The sequence below is a fragment of the Mus caroli genome, chromosome 17, assembly GCF_900094665.2.
Source record: "Mus caroli chromosome 17, CAROLI_EIJ_v1.1, whole genome shotgun sequence".
Classification (NCBI taxonomy): Eukaryota; Metazoa; Chordata; class Mammalia; order Rodentia; family Muridae; genus Mus; species Mus caroli.
The window spans coordinates 25,881,067-25,908,935 of NC_034586.1; the positions used below are offsets into that span (position 1 = coordinate 25,881,067).

General features: G+C 44.4%; 1 protein-coding gene across 2 annotated transcripts in view; it reads left to right on the forward strand.

Annotated features, from left to right (window-relative positions):
• The first annotated feature begins 2,842 nt into the window (after positions 1 to 2,842).
• Zfand3 (zinc finger AN1-type containing 3) overlaps positions 2,843 to 27,869 on the forward strand; it is a 203,349-nt gene continuing 178,322 nt past the window's right edge. For both annotated transcript variants that reach the window (XM_029471010.1, XM_021186522.2), the window contains exon 1: positions 2,843 to 3,109. In XM_029471010.1, coding sequence (XP_029326870.1) covers positions 3,039 to 3,109 — 71 coding nt within the window. In that variant the 5' untranslated portion in view covers positions 2,843 to 3,038. The remainder of the gene's footprint in view (positions 3,110 to 27,869) is intronic.

Here is a 27,869-nt window from a genome sequence, read left to right on the forward strand (position 1 = left end):
AGAGGGCAGAGAACAATTTCCAGGAGTTGTTTTTCTCCTTTCGCCATGTGGATCCTGGCACTGAACATGGGTCATCAGTTTTGTTGGCAGCTAAACAGACACACAGACACACACAGCATAGACACACACACACACATACATACCACACACAAATACACATACATATACAAAGATACACACACACACACACTGCACACACACACTACACAGACACACACACAACATACACACACTGCATACACAGACACACAAAGAAAGAGAGAGGGAGAGGGAAAAGAGGTTGGTTTTGCATGAAAAAATATGTGTGATTTTGACACTTGCAAAGGCAAGGCTCTAGGCAAGGACTGAATTTTTGTCAGACTAGTTTTCCATTCAGCAAATATGGGTTAACTTCGCTCTGATCTTAGTCCTTTTGAAGACAGGTGTGTAAGAAGAGACACATATAGAGAATTGCTGGATTGTCCTATGATGGGCACAGAAGAACCCAACTCTCCTGTGGCAGAGGTGGAGGGCATCGAAACACGCCGCGGAAACAGTAGGAACATGCTGGGCCAGAGGGAGGAAGGGCTCTTGAGGCAAAGAGGATGGGCAGTCAGGGGAAATGATGCGAGAACAAGCAAGGTGCATTTAGGATAGAGTGACAGGGGGCTGACTTGTAGGGGACATGATGGAGAATGGTGGGTGGAGTCTTGGAGGAAGATGGAAGGCTAAGGATCTTACTTCCTGGATACAGGGAGCCTGGACTTGCTGGGAAGCCTCTTTGTATGAACCATTCTTGTCTCCAGAGGGATTAGACATCTTGGGTATTGAAGAAATGCTTGCTGAATTAGTGGCAGACAGTCAGGTGAGCGGTTTGTTGGGCGACAAGTACGCTCACACCCAGCTTTCCTTTGGGTTTTCTCTTCTACAGAAAAGACAATCATCAACGCCAATACAGAGAGATGCGAGTGGGGCAGGGGACTTCATCTTCCTGTCAGACTTAAAGGCTGTCTCTTTTTATGTGGCAATTCCATCAGTTGGAGAGAAGATTTGAGGGTAGCATGAGAATGAGGAATGCTGTATATGTTTATTCACTTTTCCCCCCAGTCTTGGTATGTCTATGGAGTCCTGGCTATTTTGGAACTCATGATGTAGAGCACGTTGTCCTCGAATTCACAAAAACCTGCCAGCCTCTGCCTCAGGCACGCACCATCATGCCCACCCAGCTCCTAGGCACTTTTGACAGTTGTTCTGTTGAAGGCGCGTGAATGTTCACAAAATCAGAATTAAACACCGTGGCGTTAAAGTTTTGTGATCATTGTCTTCTCTCAGTTGTACTCTTGCAAGGAATCTAAACTCAGCCTAATTCCTGGTTTCTAGATATTTAGAGGCCATGAGAATGGATGTCAGCTGTAACAAACGCAGAGAATGCCCAAACTGATATAAAGGAAAGGAAAAGTGCTATTTGGTAATAAAGTTAGTCTAAGTAATATTCTCTGGGGCTGGGTTCCCTTGGAGTTGAGAGGGTACATGGTAGCCTTCCCGGAAGTTCTGGACTTTTAAGTTGGCTCCAAACCCCTTAGGGTCAGGTCACTTTTCCAAGAGTTCTGGTGGACGTTTCTTTTGTATTCAAATTAGTGATCGCTAGTGGACTATTCTGGTCACCGCTGACTGGAGAACAAAGAATTCAGGACCATGGTAAGGAATATTAAAGAATTCTTTCAACGGCTCAAATTTGGCCACTTATTAATATCCATCAAGGATCCAGTCAAATCTCTTCCCCTAAACCAACCATATTCACCCCAGGGAGGTTTTCCAAATCAAGACAGTGGGAGTGGACCTGGGGTTCTCCGACTGAGGACATCAGAGGGGTGAAACACTTGGGCAAGTTCCTTCTGCCCCACGACTTGCTATCTAGAGACGTACTAAACACGTTCTTGAATTTCATTTATGCCAGGACGGAGGCCACTTTTCCGGGGGAAACTGTCAGAGTGGGTTGGGAGTAGGAGAAATGGGAAGCATGATTCTTAGGCGGCTGGCAGTTTGGGGAGGAACGCTTCGCCGCACTCATCAGGGGCGCGAGAGCAGTGGCCTTGAAGACCCAGACGGCCAGCGGTGGACGCAGGACACCTAGACAACTTCCGGGTTTGGAAACGCTCCACCCACCTCTGGACCGACTACCAGGTCTCCAGGCGCATGCGCCGCCGCTCTGGGACCGACCCAAGTCACCCCAAACAACTAATCGGGCCCCCGGCCCGCTTGGGGCGTACCATTTGTCTCAGTCGGGGGGTGGAGGCAAAGCTCCCCCACTGGACTCTGAAACCCGCTCCCCTTCCTCAGCCAGGAGCGCAGGCTAGCTCTCGTAAAAGTCCTGGGAAGATGGAGGGCTGAGAGGCGGTTCTCACGAGGAACTCGGGCGGATCCGGCACGCACCGCCCAGCCTCCGAGGCCCTGAACAAAGTGGCACGCCCGGATACCAGCTGATCCGCCGGGCTCCGGCGGCGGCGGCTCCCCCGGGCGAGACCATCGCGCCGCCTCGGGAGGGGTGTCCGCCTCGGGGAGGGGGCGGAGCGGCCATTGTCCGGTCAGCGCCGTCTACGGGGCGGGGGAGGGGATTACGGAGCGAGCGGGGGCCCGGGGCGTCACAGCCGGCCGCTGCGACTCCACTGCCGGCGGGGGCTACGGGTTCCTCCCCACCCAGCCCCGGACCCGCCAGCGCCGCCGCACGGGACAGCGCCGTGGCTGGGGGGCGGCGGAGAGAGCCGCCAAGGCCGCCAGAGCTCCCCGGCTCGCACGGCCCAGCCCCTCCTCCGCAGCTCCCCTCCCTCTCCTCGCCGCGCCCCCCCCTCTCCGCAGGCCGAGTGGTGCGGCCCGCCTCCAGCTGACCCGCCTGGAATCCCGGCTCGGAGCTCCGGACTCGCGCCCGCCTGCGCGCCCGCTCCCTCCCCCTCCCCCCGCCCCGCGCCCCCCGCCGCTGCCGCCGCCGCCTCCGCTTCCTCCGAGGGGGGCTCAGGCCCAGCCGCCGTCGCCTCCGAGCTCCGCCGCCGCCGCCGAGCACCATGGGAGACGCCGGGAGCGAGCGCAGCAAAGCGCCCAGCCTGCCGCCTCGCTGTCCCTGCGGCTTCTGGGGGTAAGTGTGGGGGCAGGGGCGCGGGCGCGGGCCTCGGGGTGGCGGTGGGGACCCTAGGGAGGCCGGAGCCCCGGGAAGCTGGGCCGCGGAAGCCGGGCCTCGGGGGAGCGGGCGGGGACCGCGGCCTCGGCCCGAGGAGGGCTGCGGGAAGGGGACGCTGAGGGGGGGGGCGAGGAAGAAGAGGAGGAATAGGAATAAGAGGAGCAGGAGGACCACGACCAGGACCGCCCGGGCCGCGCTGCCCTCTGTGGGACTCGCTGGCCCGAGGCCGGCTTGGGGTGAGGGGCCACGGGTGAGCCGGAGGGACGAGGTGGCGGCGCTGGCACTTCTTGATGGGGCAGGGCTGCCCCTTTTCCCTTGGCCTGTGGAGGCCACTCCGCCTCCCCCTCATCTTGGTATGAGTTGGTGCCCAGCCATCAGGAGGGTATTTCCTCTGACTTTTTCACCTCCCCTCCTCCCTGCTGCTCCCCGGGAGATTTGCATCATCACTTCCTAAATTATATCTCAGTCCCCATTTGCTTTTAGGAAGCTGTTCACACGTCATACGTTTGAACAGATCCACGGTCCAAAATTTGGGCTTGGGGAGTAAAGTTAAAAGGAATTGTTGAGGGTCTCTTTAATCTAAAACATGTTTCAGGGAGTCTGTAAAATTACTCTGTCCAAAAAACCCCTCCTCCACCACCACCACCACCACCACCACCACCACCACCACCGCCACCACCACCATCAACATCATCACCACCATCATAACCACCAGCAACAACAAACCACAACAAGGAACCCCCAAAACAGATAAACACCCCTACCCAACTAAACCGAACCGAAAACAGAAACTTCTCAACAGAACCTCCAGCCAGCCTAGCTTGTGGAATGTGAGAGTCGCCTTCCTCCTTGGCTCTCATTTTCTCTTTCCCTATTAAAAATTTTCTTTTAAAATGTTCACTACACAGAGTATAGAATTCCATGCCTCATTAGGGTGAGTTGGGGGGGGGCGTTACAAATAGATAGATAGATAGATGGGACCCTCCACTCCTACCAGCAGTTATAGTTTGTTCTTGGAACACTTTGGGTTTTATAGATTGTCACCTAACAAGCAATGGTCACACCTCATGACTAGTTCTGTGTAAGGTTACTGGAGAGTTACAGCAGCTTTTGAGAGTCAGGCTTTTTATCCTTTTTAAAGATTGTGTTGGGATGTATATGAATGAAATTGGCTGTTTCTAGTGAAGATACCCTGGGAAATAGCTATTTTATACTCCAGGAATGGTTGATATAGAAATTAAAGACATGCTTAGGAGTGAATAAGAGTAAAAAGTGCATTGTAATGCAGATCTCTGGAAGGTTTTCAGTGCAGAGGTTTTGAAGTGTATCCTTTAAAAAAAATTCTTCAGAGAAGGATAGGGACAAGTTGTAGCCTTAGCAAAAATTCCAAAGATGTAACAGTGTTCTAGCCGTAGAGTCTTCTTTGAATTTTAATTTGATTTAAAACATTTAAAAAGTTTATTTTGAACTTTATTATGAAAAAAAAATGTTGAAAAAAAATCACACATCAAAATTAACCAGCTCCAAAGACTTTACAGTGAGAGTTGCTGGAGTTATTGGCTTGTCTGTGAAGTGCTGAAGAGTTTGGATGGACAGTCCAACTCCCCTAGGGATCTGACAGGGTTAGCTAGTACTGGATGGGAGGCATGCAGATGATGGGATGGTTAACTAGCTCCTCCTTGTAGGGAGTGCAGGGTGTGGTGAGCGAGTGCTCCAGAGAGCCTAGCACCATCACATTTATGACATCACTTTGGAAAAATGTAGTGTCACAAGCCCTAAATTGTAACTTACTGTGGGACATGTGGCCTTAGAAAGTAGCTCCCACTGCCCACCTCAGTGATTGCGCAGAGTGTGGAGAGGTCTGCTTCCTGGCAACCTGCTCTTATGTCCTTGGGACCATTAGTGAATAGAGTGAAGGGAATCCCTGCTTTTACCGAGGCTTAGAAGCTGGAGCAGTGGATGAAGGACTAGCTCCCTGCCTTCAGCCAGCAGATTTTGAGTCAGGCTAAGAGACTTTGGTGGGAGCAGACAGCGGAAGTCTTGACCCACAGCACCCAGGGTTCCTTCATTGCTACTTTCAGTCTGTCCCCCTTACGAGCTTGGGTTTGCCTAACAGAAGTAGTGAGCACGAAGCTAGTAATTACCTGGTAACACGTTGTAACACACCCTTTTAAAACCTTTCCTAAGGGTGATTGTAGACACGTGTGTAGTTTGTATTTCATGCCAAAGAGTAACCAAATTATTGTCTTTGTTATGTCATAGCTGATTTTAATCATTTTCTTGTGTTGCACAGGGCATAATTATATTATGTCGATCAGGGGCACTTAGAATATGTTCAACACAGATACTTGAGTGCCTCTGTGAGTAATGGTGGGTGAGAGTCAGTCTTGGCACATCCTCAGGTGTGTGAGGCGGGGAGAGAAGTAGCTTGGGAGTTGAGTAGGTGGTCCGTGTGCTGATGAGAAGCAGATGCCCTGGGGAGGTGGAGGTGGAAGAGGGGATCCTGGAGGAAGTGACTCTACAGCAAGGACGAGTAAGAAGGGTAAATGGTAGAGAGGAGGAGGAGGAGTGTTTTGAGGCAGAGGGAACAGAGTGGATGGAGGCCAGGAAGTGAGGGAGAGGGTGAGCAACAGGGTGGCCATGGGTAGATTGTGGAGAGGAGTCAGCTGGGAATGAGGTGAGGAAGTGGAGATTGTGGCCGCGTGGGCAGTGCTGAGGCCTTTGGACCTTCATCCTGAGGACAAGGCAAGTTAGTAAAGAACGCCAGGCGTGGCCTCCGGGATGACCTTTGATGTGGAAGGTTACTGGTTATCTTGAGAGCGGCTAGGCGTGTGGGCGTGATCGTGTGTTTGCATGGATGTGGCGGTGTATGTGTTCATGGAGTGCTGGCAGATCTGGAGATAGACAACACCTGTCAGAAGTAGTAATCGGGGCTAGCCCCCACAGTGGCATGAACATGTCATGGCTGGGAAGAATACAGATATGGATGGGCATCAAGGAATGTAAGATAGTCCTCGTCTTTTCCCTCCGTAAAAACAAAAAGGAGGCTCCCAAGAACTGTTGTGCGGCAGGCACAGCCCTCTGGAGCTAGCCAGGGCCCACACCCAGGCCTTTGCCAAGGATCCTCCTCAGAATCTTTCTGGCTTTGTGAGAGTAAAGGGAGTTCCTTCAGAATTGCTGCTTTCTCCAGTGACTCAGGCTTTAGTATTTGCTGCTGAGCATTGTCAGGACAGCAATCACAAGGGCTTGGCAAATAGGAGAACTTTGAGCTCTTTCTTGTGGGTGCACAATAGAAAGGAGAATGCCAAGGGGAGCATGCAGTTCAAACACAGTTTCTAGCTCTTTCTCTGGTTTATTTTGTGTCACTGGGGTGGGTAATTGGAGTAATTTATAGAGACTGTCTCCTGCTACCTTGGAGATTGTTGAAGACTGTTCTGTTTATAGAACTTGGAAGTTCTTTATGTGGTAGAGACTGTACCTTCAAGGATTAAAACAGTCTGTTCCTTGTGACTTGGACTTAAAAGTTTTAGTGAAATATGATCAGTGTCTTGGTTCATTTTAGACATTTTGAAATCAGGCAAAAAAAAAGCACTTATTGATAATTGCCATATTTGAAATAAAGTTGTCAGTACATTTCTTTAATATGAATACACTTACCTCTTTTTCTCCTACCCCTCCTTTTCTTTGGAGACAGAGTTTTATTATATAGTTCAGGCTAGCTTTGAACTCACTGTAGCTCAGGCTGGTCTAGATGGCTTACATTCCCTATATGCTATGATTATAGGTACTTAACACTATGCTTAGCTTGAAAGTACTTTCACACTGTCTAGATATACAAGTAGTATTAATTTAATTTATTTAAAATTGCTCTTGCACTTAAAAGTTGACTGAGAGCCGGGCTTGGTGGCACACGCCTTTAATTCCAGCACTTGGAAGGCAGAGGCAGGCGGATTTCTGAGGTCGAGGCCAGCCTGGTCTACAAAGTGACTTCCAGGACAGCCAGGGCTACAGAGAAACCAAACCAAAAAAAAAAAAAGAAAAAAAAAAAGTTGACTGAGGCACATTTTTTTTCATAAATATTTTAGGAAGCTGTTGAACAGTTTGATGGACTAGCACATGCCATTAATCCCAGCACTTGGGAGGCAAGATCGGTAGACAGATCTCTGTGAATTCAAGGTCAGCCTGGTCTATATAGTGAGTTAAAGACCAGCCAGAACTTCTCAAATGCGCGCGTGAGCAAACACACACACACACACACCCACACCCAAGAATATACTGTGTGTATTCGGAGACAGTAGGCTAGTGAGGGTGGAAGGTCAGGGTATTTTCTCCCTTCATTTTACTCTTAGTATAAAAAGTCTAGCCGGGCGTGGTGGCGCACGCCTTTAATCCCAGCACTCGGGAGGCAGAGGCAGGCGGATTTCTGAGTTCGAGGCCAGCCTGGTCTACAAAGTGAGNGCCTGGTCTACAAAGTGAGTGCCAGGACAGCCAGGGCTACACAGAGAAACCCTGTCTCGAAAAACCAAAAAAAAAAAAAAAAAAAAAAAAAAGTCTGCTTACTGCTATTGATACTTTGTTTTCATAATTGGAGATAGTCTCTGTCAGTGAAATAGTTTTTTTAAAGATTTATTTATTATTATAAATAAGTACACTGTAGCTGCTCTTCAGATGCACCAGAAGAGGGTGTCAAATTTCATTAAGGGTGGTTATGAGCCACCATGTGGTTGCTGGGGTTTGAACTCAGGACCTTCAGAAGAGCAGTCAGTGCGCTTACCCTCTGAGCCATCTTGCCAGCCCCACAGTGAAATATTATGGGAACCATGAGAGGTATTATTTATTCAGTAGATACACATTGCAGGGTAGTGACCATAAAAGTTATGTCTGGTATTGATAGAATAATTTATAGAATAATTTGAGGCTTAACTAGATTATTTTGAGGATTATAAAGCGAGAAGCTCAGGTTGATGAGATGGCTTAGTGTATAAAAGCACTTGGTGTTTAAGTTCAATTCCTGAGACGAGAGAACCAGCCCCCACATGTGTTTCATGGCATGCATGTCTTACAGACACAAATATAACTTAAACCATGAAATGTGGCTACATTTTTAGAAGAATATCTTGTATTCTTTGACAGTTTCATACACATGTACTTTTTACATGTATTTTTTATTATATGTCCAATTCTCCCCTCCACTCCCCCTAGGACACCCCTCACTTCCTCCAGGCTGTCTCCCCACCATAGTATCATAGTATCCCTTTTTTTTTGTAATCTTCTGCATCCAGTCATTGCTGCCTACTGGAAGTTGACTGTATTGTTGGCTTTGTCTCGTGTGGATCTTGTGCATATACCCACAGCTGCAGTGAGTTCCTGAATTGAGTGGCCACCGCATGGCATTGCACAGGACTCCTCCCTACCCTCCAGCTCTTACACTCTGTCTCTCTGTCCCCCTCTTCTGTCATGATCCCCTGAGCTCACGCGCGCGTGTGTGCGTGCGTGCGTGTGTGTGTGTGTGTGTGTTGGTTCAGCTGTCCCATTTATGACTGAGTGCTAACAGTCGTTCTTATTACTTTAGTTATGAGTCTTTGTGTTAACTGCTGCCCACTGCAGGAGGAAGCCTCTGAAGTCCATGGGTGTAAACATACTGTTCAGAAGGTAGCTTGACACCATGTCAGATATTAAGGTGGTGGCACCTGCATGCGACCTAGGTCTGATAGAGTGTCCTTTCTCCATCCTTTCACCCTCAGGGAGTGTTTGCCTTATGAGTCCTGTCTCTTGGAGGCAGCATTTCGATGGTATCTGCTCTTAAAAAATACTATTCTTATTTTCTGTATATGAGTGTGTATCTGTGTGCCATATGCGTGCAGTGTTCTTGGAGGGATTGAATTACAGATGGCTGGGACGGTCATTTGGGTGCTGGAGATCAAACCCAGGGGTTTTGGAAGAGCAGCCAGTGCTCTTAGCCATTGAACCATCCCTCCTGGTTTCTGCTCTTTGATTTAATCAGCTGGTCTGTGTGTTTTTATTGGGAAAGAAATTGAGACAGTCCCTCCTTCCTTTTATTTTTGTTTACATTTTCTTGTCAGGGTCTTGTGTAAGTCCTGTTTGGCCTGGAACCTATTATGTAGACATGAATGGTTCTTGACCTCTGGGTCGACCCTCTTTGTGTGGAACAACCTTTCACAGGGGTTGCCTAAAACAGTCAGAAAACACAGATATTTATATTACAATTTATAATAGTAAAGTTACTTTTACAAAGTAGCAATGGAAATATTTTATGGTTGCCAGTCACCACAACATGAGGAACTGTATCAAAGGGTCACAGGACTATTAGGAAGTTTGAGAACAGCAGATGTAGACCATGCTGGCCTTGAGTTCATAGAGAGACCTCTGCCTCTGCCCCCAGGTGTTAGGATTAAAGGTGTGCCCCAGCACAATGGGCAATGTTCAGAGTTACTGCAAAGTGTGTATTGACTGTAACTACTGCTGTTCATTTTGTTGATTTTTATACTGTTGGGTTTTCTGCCCTCTGCATCTGTTAATTCTAGTGTGATTTATTCTTTCCTGGATGGGTATATATATTTTTTCTCTTTCTGAAAGATTTCTTCAAGTTTGTTTTTTTTTTTGTTTTTTGTTTTTTTTCTTTTAGAACTGAGTTAGTAATTATGGGGTGTTTTTATTTTTCTTTCAGTTTTACACATAGTGTTGCTGGGTATACAGTCAGGGTTGGTATTTGTTGTCCTTGCTTTCAGGTTTCAGTTGACCACTGTTATGAATGGCACCACCTTATTTGTCAGTTGGTGTTTCTCTCCTGATATTTCTTTGACTTAGATTTCATGTTTTAATTATAGTCTGAGGGGTGCTTCTTTTCTGGCTTTGTCTGTTTAGTGCCCTAATGTCTCATATCTTTCTAAACTAGGGGAAATATTCTGTTACGATTTTTTTTTTTTTTTGAGACAGGGTTTCTCTGTGTAGCCCTGGCTATCCTGGAACTCTCTCTGTAGACCAGGCTGGCCTCGAACTCAGAAATCTGCCTGCCTCTGCCTCCCAAGTGCTGGGATTAAAGGCGTGCACCACCACGCCTGGCAGCCCAGAACTTTTTTATTTATTTAATTTCCAGATTTTTAGGTTTTTTTTTTTTTTTTTTTGCTGTTGTTTTTGTTTCTATCTCTGTTGAATTTTTCTGTCATATATTGCATCTCCTTTTTTATTTTATTTAGTTGTTCGTGTTCTCAGTGTTTATTTTCCTGGAGCATATTTACAATCATTCTTTGGAATTCTTTGTCTGAGATTTAATTCCCTCCGACTAGATGCCATTACAGTGAAATTAGTTTTAAGGAGTTATGTTGTTTTGGATTTTTGTGATTATGTTCCTGTGTTATGAGTTACACATCTGGTGTTATTTCTTTACATGATTAATTATTATTGTTATTTAGCAACAATGTCCTTTTATTTTGAAGTGTTCCTGCAGAATTAGGATGCGGTAGAGTTGAAAAAAAAATATATAGTTCAGAAGATAGTTAGGAACTACAGATGCCCGATATGAACTCCACGCTATCCCATGACTACTTGATATTAACACTATGTAGATAGCTACTGTCCAGTTAATGACAGTGACTCATTTCACTTCAGTAACTGTTGGAGGATAGCCAACCATGGATTTTAGTTAATACGATTAGGAATGGGAGGGAGGCAAGGTGAGAAAGGTAAGGTAAGGGTTAAGTAGTTGGTGATCTTTGAACAGAAAAAAAAATCAAGATGGAGGAGTTAGGAAGAAAAGATTGGCTACTTTTAGAGTCTACAGAATTCACAGATTGGTTAGAGGTCTGGGATTTATAATTAAGAAGCAAAGAGAAGGATGAAAGCAAGAAGAAAAGATGGAGGAACGAGAGGGGCATTAGGGGCGTGACTGAAGAGAACAAACTGGTCTCGGAGGCACATACAAAAGTCCTAAAACCTGAGCAGCCTAGAAACAGGCGCAAAGATGTCTGACCCAGAGAGTGGAGAGTGAACGATGGAGAGCAGGAAGTAAGAAGAATGCTACAGAGTCAGTTGCTGGTACTGTTGCGCCACCTCTTAAAAGGTGACATCTTGATGCCCTCTGGCCTTAGTAGGTGTCATGTGGTGCCCTGTGGCTAAGGGTGGGCTTGGGAGCTGGAGCTCACCTAGGCCTCTTTGTTCTTGGGGGTCTGGTGTTTGGGTGATCCTTGGTCCTTCCCTGGTCGTCCCGTGGTCTTCCAGGTCTTGTGTATGTGAGAAACAGCATTTCTTTTGCAGGTTCTACTGTCTTCTCCATAGAGCACTTTAGAAGGAAGTAGAGTTTGTGTCTCATTTTTGTGATGATCTCTGTTGAAGTCTTTTGTGTGAAGTAGATGTGATAGGTTGTGGACGTGTTGGAGGTGAAGTGAGGTAAATACTCAGGTTGAAATCATCTCAGAAACTTCTGGATTTTTTTTTAAAGACTTATTTTATGCATGTGAGTACACTATAGCTCTCTTCAGACACACCAGAAGAGGGCATCTGATTCTGTTACAGATGGTTATGAGCCACCATGTGGTTGCTGGGAATTGAACTCAGGTCCTCTGGAAGACCAGTCAGTTGACTGCTCTTAACCATGAGCCATCTCTCTAGTGCCTACTTACTTATTTTTTTGACACAGAGTTTTACTATATAGCTCTGTCTAGTCTCAGACTCACAAAAGTCTGTCTGCCTTTGCTTCTTTGAGAGTGCTGGCTTTAAAGCTGTGTGTGCTACCATGTCCAGCCAAAAATCTGTTTTTGAAATGGTTGCTAGTTGAAAGTTGATTGAAAACTGATTTTTATCTTTACTACTCAAAGATACTGTTAGCTTAAATAGAAAATAGGATGTGTGTGTATGTTCCCCTGCCCTAGCCCCCAGTCTTTGTCAGTTCACATACAGTGTCATCTCATGGTCTCCCATCACTGGTATTCTGGCCTCATCTGTCAGCAGCTGTGTGAATGGGTGGGTGGGTGAGCTAGACTCCTGCCTCCTTAGTATTAACCTGGGCTTTCATGTGGACATAGTATGAATCATGGGGTAACCGGCATGTTGATGTCAGTGATGTCAGTAATTATCCCTTGATCAGAAAACCTCCTTAAATATTCTCCTAAATAAAAAACCAGCTGAGGCCTCAGTGTGACAGCCAACCGAAGTGCTTACTCTAAGCACACTTACCTCCCTACCCCTTTTTCCTGTTGTATTTGGGACACAGATCAAGATTGAAATGATTTTTCTAACCTGGGCCAAGGGTGGAACTTTTGCGGCTAAGATTGGCAACCAGACTTCCCATGTTTCCACACCCCTATTCCCCATCTCATCCAGTATTTAGCCCCCGCCCCTCCTCCAGTAGCACCTTATGCTGTAACAGGCGAGGCTATCATGGCTCATGGCATGGAACTCAGTTTGTAGCCCAGGCTATCCTTGGACCAGAGTCAGTCCTCCTGCCTCAGCTTTCCCAAGCTTTGCAGATGGGAGCCAACACCCATATACCATGCTTCTCTTTTTTGAAGAAAGGTTAAATTTGATATCTTAGCAAAGCCACATGGTAGAAGTGATCTAACATTAGAATTTTAATAAAACGCTTACAAGAAAATCTAGCTTGGGATTGTTGGGTGCTGGAGCAGGTTATGTCATGGTGATTTCTTTGTAAGGGGGGGCCTTCAGCCTAACTGTGTGCATGATGCTTGTGTCACTTCTATTAGGGCCTTGAGGAACAGCAAGCCTTGTCCACCCTTGGACCCTGTAAGGCAAAATTGCATTGCTGAATGATATTTATTCGCAATATGAATTTCACATAGGTGTATTACATGCCCAAGGAGGGTAAAGAACTTTAAGGTTTTTTAACAAACTATTTCAGAGTAACTGTACAGTATGGTAGGCACCAATGACATGAAGCAGTGTAAGTGCAGAGAAACAGGGTTAGCTCCTTAGTCTCAGCACTCTCCTGTGTTTTCAGCACTCAGCGGCTGTTCTCCTGGGGAGCACAAATACGGAAAATGTTTTAAAATTTTATGAGTATGGGGGTTTTTGCCTCTAGGTGTGTCTGTGTATCGTGTGTGCACTGCTCATGGAGGCCAGAGGAGGGCAGCATATTTCTTGGAGCTGGAGATACCTTTGTTAGAGGCCGTATGGGTGCTAGGTGTTGAACTGGGTCCTCTGGAGGAGCAGCCAGTGTCCATAACTATTGAGCCACTTCTTAGCCCTTATTCTTAGTATTTTGGAGACAAGGTTTCATAGTAACCAAGGCTGACCTTGAACTCCAATTTCTTTTGCTTCAGTAGTCAAGTTCTGGGATTAGAGGTTGTGTGTGTGTGTTTGTGTTTATTTCAGGCTCCTTATCTTTGGTATCTAGAATTGCCTATATTTATCTAATTGTAGAATGCTTCCTAAATTGACCTAGTTTTATAGATATAAATTTTCAATTGTGTGTGTTTTTGGTTGGAGTTAGGGACGGGGGAATGGATTTTGTTTTGGTTTGTTTTTTTCTTTCTAAATATAAATTCGTGTTACAGAGAAGTCACTGGGCACGTTTGTACAAAGTTTGAGGTTTTTACATGAAGGGGGGTCAAGGAGAGGCTGGAGCTGTGCAGGGCAGAGAGAGAGTGGGGCATGTGGAGGGAAGTGCAGTGCTATGCTTCGTGGCCATGGCCATGCTTTCTAGGCAGATATGCTCTAGCTTACCTATAAGCAAACTTGAACAGATTGTATTTGAGATGGAAAAAACCCAGCCAGTCTCTTGTTGAATCATGGAGTGTGAACTACTGAAGCTGAGGTGCAGTTTGCACAGACAAGTTTAGTGGAAGTAGCAGCGTCCTTGAGTGGGGTTGGTGTTTGATCTGTTAGAAACCTAGGACTCAGCCGAGCCGAGCCTTTCCACTCACTGGCTACTGGAGAGCCTCAGCCAACATTGCCGTGTCTTCTGTTGGTATTATCCAATTAATCCCTCTCCATGCTGTAGATTTCTCCCCTTGTTTCCTCCCCCTTCCCACAATTTATTGCCTGTCTTTTGCTGTTTTGGGAAAAACAGCTTGTGTGGATGTATTAATTTTTATTTTAAGAGGTTTCCCAGTGAATAGGTGTGGAGGAAGATGACTAAATCTTAAAAGACCTTTCTTACCTTAGAGGCCAATGAAGAGCCCTTTTAATCAAAGCCCTTCCAGTCTTCCCAGCAGTGAAGGACGCGTTAATCTCTCATCTTTGGAAAATCTGCTTAGCTCAGGGTTTACTTGTGGGTTTCTGATCCAAAGATGGGTTTACTACTTGGCCATTTTATCTTTGCAAAAAAGTATCTGAGGTTTAGTGAGCTCATATCTGTCAAGCCTATGCCACACTGCCTAGCTGTGGTAGTTATGTTTACTGAGGGCTGACTTTGCAACCATGAATAGTAGATGGGTATTGGTGATAGATTAATAGATGCAGAATTGTCTGGATCTCATTGGATAACTTGTGTTGACAGTGGTTTTCAGACCAGGTAGTTAGTTGATGAGGTTTCTGACCAGTATTGGCTGTTGTCTGGAGCCAGGTCTATTTTTGTTGTTGTTGTTTTTTTGAGACAGGGTTTCTCTTTGCAGCCCTGGCTGTCCTGGAACTCACTCTGCAGACCAGGCTGGCTTCAAACTCAGAAATTTCCCCGCCTCTGCCTCCCAAGTGCTGGGATTAAAGGCGTGGGCCACCACTGCCTGGCAATTTACTAGTGTTTTGAGGCTAGGCCTTTAAAAGTTCCTTCTTCGCCCCCCCCCCCCCCCCAGGAAGGCTTCTCAGTTTTCATTCCTGGTTGCATGTACTCAGCCAGAAGTCAGTGTCTGGAATCCCACCCGGCTCCTGCTTCTGTATCTTAAAGTCACATAGGCATCAGATGCCTGGTTCTGACTTCATACATAGTCTAGGATGGGAGGCAGATCAGTACACAGTGTTGGGGGAAAGTTGTGGGAGGTGATGCAAAGGATTGTAAGAACACTGACTGTAACCCGCCCGCCCTTACTAGAGCTGGGGCAAGCAGGAGGGCTTCTCTGGGAGGGAGATGTTTTTGAGCTAGATGTGAGCAGGAGTTAGCTGGTGAAGATCCAGAGCATTACCAGTGCAGCCCCAGTTTGTCAGCTGCAGAGTGTGGCAGGAAGAAGCCTGAGAGATGAGGAGGGCCTCGAATCGGAATGGCATTGGGAAGCAGTTTGGGAACCATTTAACAGTTCTAAGTATGGGTGAATGATATTTGTGTTTCAAAAATGTATTCTGGTAGCAGTGAGTAGGCTGAATTGGAAGATGTAAGAATGAAAGCAGAGCCCAGTCTTACTTAGCCTTAGCTGTAATCCTGGGATTACAGGATACGAAACATAATTGAAGAAGACATGTTTAAATATTTTTATGCTTTTTTCCTGTGTTGTTGAAATTGCCTATGGGGCCATGAAAGAAGAGCTTCTGTTGACCTATTGAGAGTCAGCTAAAGGATTTAACATGCGCTTCATGTTTTGTTCTAGTTTTCTGTTACTCATTATACGGTGAAATTTTGTCATAGCATTAATTTCTAACAGCACCAAGCAGTTTGTACTTAAGCAATAAATCATGAATGAATGAAGGCCATGATTTCTATTTTGGTCCCCCTCCACTCTTCCCCCCCTCCCCCCCTTGTTGACAATGTGTAAAAAGTTCCAGGATGTAAGTTTACATTTTATTTGAAATTACCTCTCTGTCCTCTTGAGCCCTTCCATGGCTGGGGTGGGGTTGGGGATGGAGAGGGAGATTTTGAAGCCCTCATAAGTGTTACTTCAATGTTGTAAGGTGTCATGTCATCAACTGATGCTATGTCTCACTGGAATGGATAACTTTAAAGTCACGTGTCTGCTGAGTAGCCACAGGGATTAGGAGAAACTTACTTTTGAAATCAGAACAAAGTCTTGATGCAAACCTTCAGGTGTGATGCGATCCTCCTAGAAATATGCAACTACTAGATAACTTATGCCTACTTGAGTCAGGGCTTAGGTAGACCATTGCTTAATAGTGTTAGAAACCTTGATTTGTAAGAGGGTTTGGTGTAGTATTTCTACAGGGTGCCCTAAACCATTGCACCAGGAATTTCTGTCCTTCTGTTACTTTGGGTGTTTGAATATGGGTGAAGCAAAAAGATTTGTAGGGTAAGTTTTTTTTAGATTTATTATATGTAAGCTGTCTTCAGACACCCCAGAAAAGGGAGTCAGATCGCATTACAGATGGTTGTGAGCCACCATGTGGTTGCTGGGAATTGAATTCAGGATCTCTGGAAGAGCAGTCAATGCTCTTAACCTCTGAGTCATCTCTCCAGCCCTCCAGTTATTTTTTAAGTATTATTTTTTTTTTGAGACAGTGTTTCTTTGTGTAGCCCTGGCTGTCCTGGAACTAGCTCTGCAAACCAGGCTGGCCTTGAACTCAGAGACCTGCCTGCTTCTGCCTCCTGAGTACTGGAACTAAAGGCTGTATAGTAATTATTATTTTTTTTAAATTTTTTATACATTTTCTTCATTTACATTTCAAATGCTATCCTGAAGGTCCCCTATCTCCCCCCCCCCCGCCCCCCATCACAGTAATTCTTTAGGGTCAGTGTTAGCCATTGTTATCCAAACCTTTGTTGAGCCATCAAGCTCTCTTAAACGGTCTTAATTCCTTTATAGTAATAACTTGTTTTTTTTTCTTCTTATTTTTCTAATGATTAGTTTTGAGAAACCATTAGTAATCTTATAGAAACATAATTACACATTAAACTCATTTAGAATTTTTATTATTTTCAAGTATATTGCTGTCTGTCTTTTATCTTCCTAAGTATGTCCAAGCTGGTCAGTTACCTCAGTTTTGCAGATGAGAGAACTGACTCGTGTGCTGTGTGCCAACTACTTAGGAGGGTTGGTGGGAGAAGAGTTAGAGCCTGGCTGGAAGAGTGCCATTTTTATGTTTTTCTGTTTACAAGCTGTTTTTATTCTTTGAGATTTCCGATGTTGTATTTGATCATAATCTCCCCCTTCTTTTGACTCCTTCCAGTCCAATTAGCGCTGCCTATGTAACTCTTGGTTGTGGCCACCCACATGGGCAGCATACTGGGGGCCAGCTTTCCCTCTTTTGCCAGTTGTCAGTTACTGAAAAGTCCTTAGATCCGTGTAGGATTTTGTGAATACTCCCTCTTTGCTGGGGTTTTGTCTGGGTTGAGCTTGCACAGGTCTTGTGCATGCTGCTACAACCAGTCTCGGAGAGCTTGTCATCATGGCCTTTGATGGAGAGAGTCCTTCCATTCCTGTCCTCGGCATCTGAACCATGACACGCATATGTGAAGCCGTGAAGAGTATTGCAGCCACAACAGACTCCTCACAGAGATGAAGTTAGTATCACGTCGTCATGGAAATAGTTGGTATTTCCATTATTTAAAGGAAGCTGCAGAAAGGAGTTAAGAGTGGTCTCAGCACACTGCAAGTGGTCACACACCTGATGGCCTTCAGATCACCTGCCCACGGAGTGCACTGGCTGTAACGTGTGCTGTGTTGTCCTTGGACAATAAGTCCTTTTTAAAGTAATGTTTTTTATCTTTAGAAGTTAAAATAAAATTACATAATTTCCCCCTTTCCTTTCTTCCCTTCAAACCTACAGACACACACATACACACACTCACACACACACACACAAAATCACCCTCCCTCTCTCCCTCCCTCCCTCCCTCCCTCCCTCCCTCCCTTCTCTCCCCTGCTCAGTTCATAAACTGTCACTTGTATGTATATGCTTTCAGGGCCAGCCACTCATTCTCACTTTTGTTTTTCATGATATGTTAGCTGAGATTTAATTTGCAGCATTTTGATGTATATTATCCATAAACAATGGTGTTTGTGAAAAGTTCTGTCGACACAGTTCCCGAGATCCTGTTAGCATATTAATATACTTTTACTTTGAGAGTTAAAATTTAACTTGTAAAACTATTTGTTCAGGTTATATGCTGAGGGGATCTTGTCTGTCAGTTAAGGGTAGTATAGTAGATAATCAGCGCTGGAGGTGAAGTGGTGTGAGCGATTCTTTTCTCATTTTCCTTTTATGTGGAACATAGTTCATACTTAGGTAGGAAAGAAGCAGCCTGTTTCTCAGGAAGCAGTGTTTCTGTAGAAACACCTTAGCAGTTTCTTTCTCAGGGCCAAGTCTGGCAGGTAAATTAAGGATTAAAAGAATTAATAAAAGCATATCTTTACCAGTTGAAAAAAGGAAATGTTTCCATGAAAATTACACAAGACTCAAATCTTCCTATGTTGGTCCTTTCTCAGTAACCTCAGCAGAGAATGGCTGAGGTTAGGAGTGGAGGCATGGGTCGGGCTGATGCAGCAGTTTGGGTATTTAAGAGGACGGACATCAGACCTGGTTTGAGAATGTGAGTCTTCCCTTGCTTGTTGGTTGGATTTTAGAGCCGAAGCCCAGGCTGGGCATCAAGCTTTTGCTCTTGCCTGGTGAGCTTGACTAGCTCGTATTTGCTATTTTGAAAGCACTTTTTCTGATGGCTTATGTTGGGATTTGCTTTTGAGAAGCTACTAATTGGCACTTCCAACATGGACAGATTGAGGCCAAGTAAAGCCGGTGGGTGCTTGTCAGTCAGGGTGAAGTTAAAATCACCTGCTGTCAACACAGGGAGCTTTATTATCGTTTTCATAGATTCCTGGAGCTGCAGATTGAATGGAGAAACTGGTTATTCTCCTTACATGGCGTATTCGCTTTGTTTCTGTAGCCTCATAAATCACTCTTTTCTGGTCTTGTGTGTGCATGTGCGTGCACATATGTGTGTTTCACTAGGAAATTCAGAAGTAGAAGTGCTTGAGTTGTCATAAACTAGACACAAAACTGGAGAGCTAGCCGGGCGTGGTGGCGCACACCTTTGATCCCAGCACTCGGGAGGCAGAGGCAGGCAGATTTCTGAGTTCGAGGCCAGCCTGGTCTACAGAGTGAGTTCCAGGACAGCCAGGGCTATACAGAGGAACCCTGTCTCGAAAAACCAAAACCAAAACCAAAACCAAAACCAAAACCAAAACCAAAACCAAAACAACAAAACTGGAGAGCTAAAGAAACATGTTAAAGAGTGAGGTGTTTGCTGTTTTAAAGATGGTAGTTGTATTAGACTTTGAAGAGTGTTTGAAGATCATTGTAGATAAGGGAGAATGTCAGGAGATTTGGCAGCTTTAAAGTTGTAGTTTTAATAGAACTTCTATAACTATGGTATATTTCTGACAAGTAAGGCTCATCACTGTGTTTTCTGTAGGAGAGAAATTTAAATAAAAAAAAAATCCTGGCACTTGGGAAGCAGAGGCAGGTGGATCTCAGAGTTCAATGCCAGTCTGGTCTACAGAGCCGGTTCCAGTACAGCCAGGGCTAGAGAAACCTTGTCTCAAAAACAAAACAAAACAACAAAACAAAACAACAAAACAGAAACTTAGATAGAAGTCTTGAGGCTTATTTCTCGGTAGTGTATTGTTGTTTGAGGAATTCAATTGTCTTTGGGCTGAAAAGAATCAGCTCAGGTTCCACACTTCTGGTACTTAGCAGCAGGAGCAAGCTTTGATCTAGGAATTGGAGTGAAGGTACAGCATGTGAGATTCTAGGTATCCTAAGACTATGAGGCAGGGGACACTAGCTGAGGAGCAGGAGTCATCACATACCTTGTGAGTGAGCCCGAGTCTGCCAGGGAGGCCTGCACTCAGGAAGACTCTGAGGACCTCAGAAGTAGGCAGGGGTTTCTCTCTGGTGACTCCCAAGCTCCAGAGTGCACTTGTTGAAACCGATTGCTGATAGCATCCTTCCTACAAAGGACAAGCCTCCCTTGTGGGGCAGATGTGCTTACGGAACCACACTTTGAGAACCAGGGCCACCCTCAGTTTCTTTGAGAGAATTTTTTTTTTTCTTCGATTCATTTTGTATGCATGTTTGTTTTCTAATACTGTTCCTGTCATAAGGGATGTCATATCTATTCCTGATTTGATCTGGAAGTTTTCTCAGGGGAGTTACTCTAGAAAAGGCATCAAAGTATGTACTGGTTATGAAACGAGGCTTAGTAAATAGAAGCTGTAAAACTGTAGTTTGTTTTTTGTTGGTTGTGTGGTGTGGATACCTCTCTTTATGTATTTTGGTGATGGTGTTGCTGTTTCCTCCTCTTTCTTCTCCTCTCCCCTTTTCTCTTATTCTCTCTCTGTGTGTGTGTGTGTGTGTGTGTGTGTGTGTGTGTGTGTGTGAGAAACTTAGTTTCTTTACAAAAACTAATTTGATTTGGAGGTTGTGGACTGGAGAAGGGAGTGAGTGGATGGTGGTCCACAGTCTTGTCTTTTCCATGCTACTGAACACATGCATTGCCTCATAGCCACAAAGAGCTGCCTTTCTTAAACTGTTGGCAGATGTGAGATTACTGGAGAAGTGTAAAGTTGAGTTGGCGCTGGGACAGTAGAAAAGAGAAGAGACAGAATAAAGGAAACATGCGGAAGTGAAGAATGTGTGTACGTTCAAGTGTAAGTTTCCTAAAAGCGCATCAAGGTGGATGTGTAAAACATGGTGGCGGTGGAAGCCAAGGAAGCAGCCAGGAAAAAGCCATTGGTGGCTTTGCTGTGAAAGCTTAGGGTGGGGATTCTGGTAGGGAAGTGAGGGTACCCAGTGAGGACTGTACTTCCAGGCCATTTGGCTAGGAATGGGCAAGAAGCATTCCTTCCTTCTCTCCAGGCTGCCTCTGCTGTCAGGTATGGTATAGTCTGCATAAGTTGGTTTGAATGTTACTTTCCCCATTTTGCTGAGGATGGAATTTAACACAAACTTAAGGATTTGAGGAAGTAAAGTTGACTTTAAGAGTTTTGATTTTTGTTTTTGTTTTTGTTTTGTTTTTTTGGAGACAGGGTTTGTCTGTGTAGCTCTGGCTGTCCTGGAAGTTACTCTGTAGACCAGGCTGGCTTCGAACTCAGATATCCGCCCGCCTCTGCCTCCCGAGTGCTGGGATTAAAGGCGTGCGCCACCACTGCCTGGCAGTTTACTAGTATTTTGAGGCTAGGCCTTTAAAAGTTCCCTCTCCTTCCTTCCCTCTCTCCCCTCTCCCCACAGGTAGGCTTCTCAGTTTTCATTCCTGGTTGCATGTACTCAGCTAGAAGTCAGTGTCTGGGATTGATTACAGCTCTTCCATTTCCATCCGTCATCGTTCATGAACTTGGTCTTCTATGTGTGTCTCTTTCTCCCTGTTTTCCTTGCTCAGGGAGCCTCTGTTTTCTGTTTATCCCTTGTTTCTTACTGAGGCTGCTTGCTGTATCCTGAACTTTCCTCTCTTTTATCCATTGTGCTTCTTGGAAAACAGATCAGTGTTCTTATTCTGAGTTAGAATTCACACCCATCTACCTTTAGATGATCCTGTTCGGCCTGCTTCACCATCTGTTCCCCCACAAACTCTACTTGAGCTCTGCAGAACTGGTTATTGTTCTCTATTAGAAATATTCTGCAGAATTATGAGTGACTTTCATAATGACTCTGAGTGTTCATGTAGAGGTTAGGATTTGATATCCTCATTCAAGAGGGCAGTGCAGTGTGTAAAGGTCTCTGTCAAGGAGAGTTAAGATAGCTTAAAAAATACACACTACCTAAGGAACGGCTTTTTGCCTAGCTTTTAAAAACACCCAGGCGCACAGGGCTCTCTAACCAGCTGTGTAAGTTCTGTACTGCAGTTCTGCTTGGGTTCCTTCTGGAGCTCCATTTTGCTAAGTGGTTCTCCTTGGGGGTGTGGAGGATGATGAATTTATCTCCTAGGAGGCATGTGACTGTGTGGCAAGGCATTTGGTTGTCACTGCTTAGTGGGCAAGAGTGAGCAAGAGTACATTATGTGTCCAGGATACCAGTCTGGGCAGGTCAAGAGAACAACTTGGGGGCAGTTGGTTGGTTCGTCATATGTATTCTTAGATTGGGCTTCAATTGTCAGTCTTGATGATAAGTGCCTTTACCTGCTGAGCCATCTTGAACCTCTTAAGATTTTTAAAACCATGTTTCGTGTAGTGTTTTAAAGACCATGTGCTTATTCCTTGAGATGAGGTATTAATGCTTTTAAGACGTGATGAGCACAAATTAAAAGCTCATTTAATGCATGTATGAGAATGCCCCTGGAGGCCAGAGGAGTCAGACCTTGGAGCCAGAGTTACAGGGACTGCATTGATGCGGGTGCTGGGAACCCAGCTCAGGACTCTGCAGCAGTGGTGCACAGCCTTCATCTGCACATCAGCACACACTGACCATTGAACCAGCTTTCTCCAGCTCCCTTCTTAGCTCTTTGTAATCACAGTTTCTGCTTTGGCTAGTGTGTTTTTCTTTTACTGTCAAAAATGTTTGAGGCCGCCTGGCAGTGGTAGTACAAGCTTTTAATCCCAGCACTTGGGAGGCAGAAGCAGGTGGATTTCTGAGTTTGAGGCCAGCCTGGTCTACAGAGGGAGTTCCAGGACAGCCAGGGCTATACAGACAAACCATGTCTCAAAAAACAAAACAAAACAAAACAAAACAAACAAACAAACAAACAAAAAAGACTTTAGTTCACAGTTTGGTGGAGTAAGGGCAACAGTGGCCACTGGCATGGGTTTGGTCCTGGCGAGGACCTCTTAGATGCCATCACAGTGTTGGGAGCATTCAGGAGCGGTAGAGATGATAATATGGCGAGATATGTGGATAGCTTCTGGCTTCTCTGTCTCTAAAGGCACATATTTTCAGTTATGGCAGTCACACCCTAATGACTTTCTCTAAACCTTACCGTCTCTCAGAGGGCTCAGCTGTGAGCATTTTCCACCACTGTAAATTCTCACAATAGTGATTTAACTCTACACGAGTTTAGGAGGGGGGGAAACAATATTCTTATCCAGTAACTGCATAATTTTTTCTTTGGCATGGAAAGTGAGATAGAATGAATTTGCAATTATGGTCAGTATAGGGTGTGTTACTCTTTTATTCTCTAGTCTGTTTTTTTTTTTTTTTTTCCAAATCTGTGTCTGTGGAAACATGTTAGTTACCTTGTAAATCACACATTAATTCTGAATGCCTAGAGATTGGCAGGTAGGGCTGCTGTGACAGAGGAGGGGGAACTAACAGTGTCCGTGGGAACAGTGTGGCTGCCTTGAGTTCAGCTGGGTTGGACATTTTAGAAATAACATTTCTACATTGTTAATTGAATTTTGATTAATATTACTTTCTCTTGTTAAAGAAGGCATGTGTTTATATTTTATTTGAATATGCCCACATCTGTCAAAAGGATTTGAGGTAGCTTTATAAAGTGTCAGCACAAAGTAGAAGAATGATAATGTTATGCCATAATTAAAGAGACTGGTGAGCCACTGACCAGTATTCAGAAGTTAGTTTTTTCCCACCTAACTTTTCAGGAGATTGTTAGGCACAGATACCTTGAGGCTGTAGTGTCAATGCACTTGCACTCCCCCTGCTGGTGGACTCTAGAAGTCTGCATGAGGAAGAGAACAAAGGTCCAATGCAGTCTTGAGTATTTGTCAAATTTCATATTCTTTGTTCGTTTGTAAAAAAAAAATATATATATATATATATATATAGGGGACGCCATTTTGCAGAAGGGATGATTGTACCCTATTTTGTTTGCAGCATTCAGGAGGATGTTCATCGACTTTTTTTTTTTTTTAAGATTTGTTTATTTATTTTATTGTATATGAATACACTGTAGCTGTCTTCAGACACACTAGAAGAGGGCATCAGAACCCATTCCAGATGGTTGTAAGCCACTATGTGGTTGCTGGGATTTGAACTCAGGACCTTTGGAAGAGCGGTCGGTGCTCTTAACTGCTGAGTCATCTCACCAGCCCCCATCGACTTCTTTTAATATTAATCTAGATTTTAGTTATAGCATATGTCAGAAACTTTTCTTACTCAAGGGGCTTACTCATCTTGGCCACCTTTTCTACCTGGCTTTTTTTTTTTTCCCTTAAGGAGAATATTCTGTAATTTTTATGCCTTTAAAAAATCATTCATTAATAGGGCGTTAATTACAGAATGTAGTTTAGTTTCTGTAAAATGTTGGTAGCTGTGGGGGTGAATGTGGAAGAAGTGATACTTCATGAAGCTGTGGAACCATTGACATACTGATACTCAGACCAGTCACAGACAGTAGGTTGGGTTTTAAAGAGGAAGGACAGGGATTCCAGGCTGCAGGGAACGTGACAAAAGGTGTAAGCAGGAAATTTAGCTTATTTCTTTAAGGCTGGGAGAAGCGCTGTTCAGGAACTGTATGTATTGATTACTAATCATCACATCAGCTCTGGCTGTGACCCCACCCTACAGAGAGAGAGGAAGACCTGGGACTGTAAAGCTTTGGTTAGCTTTTGTATTTGTAGATGAGAAACCTGCAGATTTCATTCTGCATGGATCTGGCTGCAAGTGAGGGAAGACTGTCCTTTCTGGCTCTAAGTACACTGTTGGAAAGGCCAGTGGCATATATGTACTAGATGTGTGGATTTCTTGCTCAGAATATATTAGAAGTGTGACTCTGAGCATTAAGTGTGGTAACTAGGGTGTTACTCTAACATTTCAATGTTTTCAAAGCTTCTTGGCTAGAAATATGTTGTGTATTTTCGGTTTCTCTTTGTTTCCTTGCATCATAGTTAGTGATAGGAACGGAATCTTCAGATTTCAGTGTACACGAGATGTGCGCTAGGGATAGAGTGGTACCCACTGGGCAAGTGCTCTTGTGAGCTATACCTGTTAGTCCCTGGCGTTCTTTTTAGAAAATGCAGTTAAGGAAAGAATGGCACAGGCAGTCTGTGGGGCTGCAGAGATGGTGCTGTGGTCAAGAGGATCTGAGTTGAGTTCCCAGCACCCATATCACATGGCTCCCAACTGCTTGTAACTGCACTTCCAGGGCATCCCATGCCTTTTTCTTGCCTCTCTAGGCACCTACAAGCACATGGCATCACAGATACACACATATACACATAAAATACACATAAATAGGCAAGGAGTTTTGTGTGATTTATGTTTTGTTCTTAAGTTATGCTTTGATTTTTTAAAAAAATTTTAATGACTTGTTTTGGGTGTTATTTTAGTATTACTGTTGAAAAGTTTGGACCCTCACTGTTTTTCTCGTTCTGCCTTAGCCAAAAAGATTTAGTAAACATCTTTTCAAATAGGCAAGGAGTCACGGTTTTGATCATAACAACTGCGTAACCAGGGCCAGGCAGGCAGTCAACTCTTTGGAGGAAGCAAACAGACTAAACAGCATGGGACAAGCAGTGTTTGGACCATTTGCCAAATCCTCCTGTCACATCACTTCTGTCTGAAGTATGAGGGTGGATTGGCTTGATAAGAGGCAGGAAGTTCCATCGGGGCAGGGGCTGTTTGACTTGGTTTTCAGACACTGTTTTTACCAATGTCTGAAACATAATAGGTATGCAAAAATGTATTTATGGAAAGGAACTATTTGGCTGCAAAGAGTATTCCTGAGACAATAAACATGGACACAAACAGTCTGTTGGCTCACTTCTTTGCAGTGGGGTAATTGTAACTCAGCTCTGTAGATATAAACACTTTAATCTTTTTCACAGGCCTCTTGGCCATAAAACTGTTCACTAAATTGATAATGGTATTTTTTTCCCCTTTTAAAATGTTAGGCAGAAATGGCCATGAGTCTTTGTTGTGAAGGTTTAAATGTGACTAGTTAGGTTTGCATCTTCAGAATTCATATTTAATATTAGCTTCTAGTAGTTCATTGTCATGAAAATAAAGTTTCTTTGTGCAGAACAGTTGGAAATCAAGGACATTTGATAGTACTAACTGTGAAATACTTTGTTTTTAATGTTTCTGCATTGCTGAGAACTAAGGCAGACACTTTACTCTTTTCTACTCAGTCATTCAAAGGTAAATGTTTGCCAGGTTTACCAAGTTGATGCAATGGTCAGTAAGTAGCAACTTAAACATTGTGTTACTGAATTTAAAAATTAAGTCAAAAAGAGCCTTTTGCTTTTGCGGCTTAAATTATTATTATATTTTTTTCTGTATTCACACATGCAGACAGTTTCTCTTCTGATTTTATCTGATGGCCTTGTTTTAGACCTTCCTGGTGCTAAGAAAGAAGGAGAGAGGAGATTGCCTCTGGCAGTGGAGGGCAGGTTAACTAGAAAGGGGTCACAGATGATGTGCTCTGTAGGCAGTTTGGGGTCTGATGGTTGGCACAGAAACTAGTTTGCTGCGTCAGTGAAAATTGCAGTGGACCCCTCCCCCCCATGTTATCTCTGGCTGCTCTACTTGGCTTAGGGCCCAGAGCTGTCTCTGATGGAAACTTCTGCCTTAACCTTAAGCAGAGAGGGCTCATTGGAGGGCTCAGTAACAGAAGTGTTTAGAAGGCAAGCCAGCCTCCTGCTATTGGAACAGAACGGGGAGATTCCAGCTCAGATTTGAGCTCAGTCTGGGTTTCATAGCAAGATTCCTTGTCCTTCCCTTCCCACAAAACAAAGTTTCTTCCTGAAATTATGTTTGAGAGTGGTATTGTGAAATTAGATAGGGTATGTCTGTGTTTGCTCAATAAATTTTTCTAATTTGATAGGAGCTTGAGAAGATTCAGATTATCTTGATAGGCTCCCATTTTTTCATAGATGATTGGTAAGAAAAGATTTAAATCAAAAGATGGCCTTTTAATTTTAGACATTATTAGAGGCCATTAGTCTCAGCCCTTGGGAGCAGGTGCAGGAGAATCGCCCCAATCTTGAAGCCAGTTTGGTCTGTGGAGTGAGCTTTAGGCTAATTGAGGATATATATAGTGAGACTGTGTCTTGAGACAAACACAACAAAGAATATTTATTATTTTTGGAATAAAAAAGAAGCTTGAAATTAAATTTTAGTTCCTGTACATGTCTGATTTTTATAGCCATCTCCATTGTCAGAGCAGGTGTTTTGTGTGCAGACAGAGCTGAGTACTAGGACAGTGCACTTGGTAGTGGATTATCAGTGATTTTTGAAATTTCTGCATCAGAGAAAAAGAGGTTCATTTTTTTTTACTTCAGTCATTGTAAATGTTAGTAAAAATGCCTTTGAGGTCAAGCCAGAATTCACCAAGACTTAGGAACTCGTCAGTAAGTGGTTCTATGCCACTATGAAATGTTGGGACTTGTGCTACCAATCTGGGATACTTTCAAAGATGCCATCTCTGTTAGTGGGGAAGCTGCATTTACCCACAGAGCAGAGTGAGAATTTGGAAGCAAAGCTGAGCTAAACGGTAGTGTAAGTCATTAATTTTAAAGACACTCAGTAATTCATCTCTTCCATTAAGGCTCCATAGCTTCCCAAAACAGCTCCCCTAGTGGAGATCAATTTGTGTGTGTGTGTGTGTGTGCACTCTGCGATGTTCACACAATGATGAAATTGCCTAATGATGCCTTATCAGGATGTCCTTAAGTGACATAGGATTGTGTATCCACACCCTATGTTGTACAGCCATCATAATAGCCCTTTTTTTGGTGTGATGCTGGAGATTGAGCTGAGCGTGTCACCCATATGAAACATGCATTCTACCTTTGAGCTCTACCCTCAGCCCTCTGGCATCTCCATTTTAACCCTAGCTACTTGTAGTTTGATTTTGTTAACTTTGTATGCAGATTTTGGACTCTTCTTTGTGACTCTCTGTCTTCCTGATGTACCTCTCAACCCTCTCCATTTCTATCTGATGACATCACTCTGAAGTTTGCCCTTGATGATTCTAGTC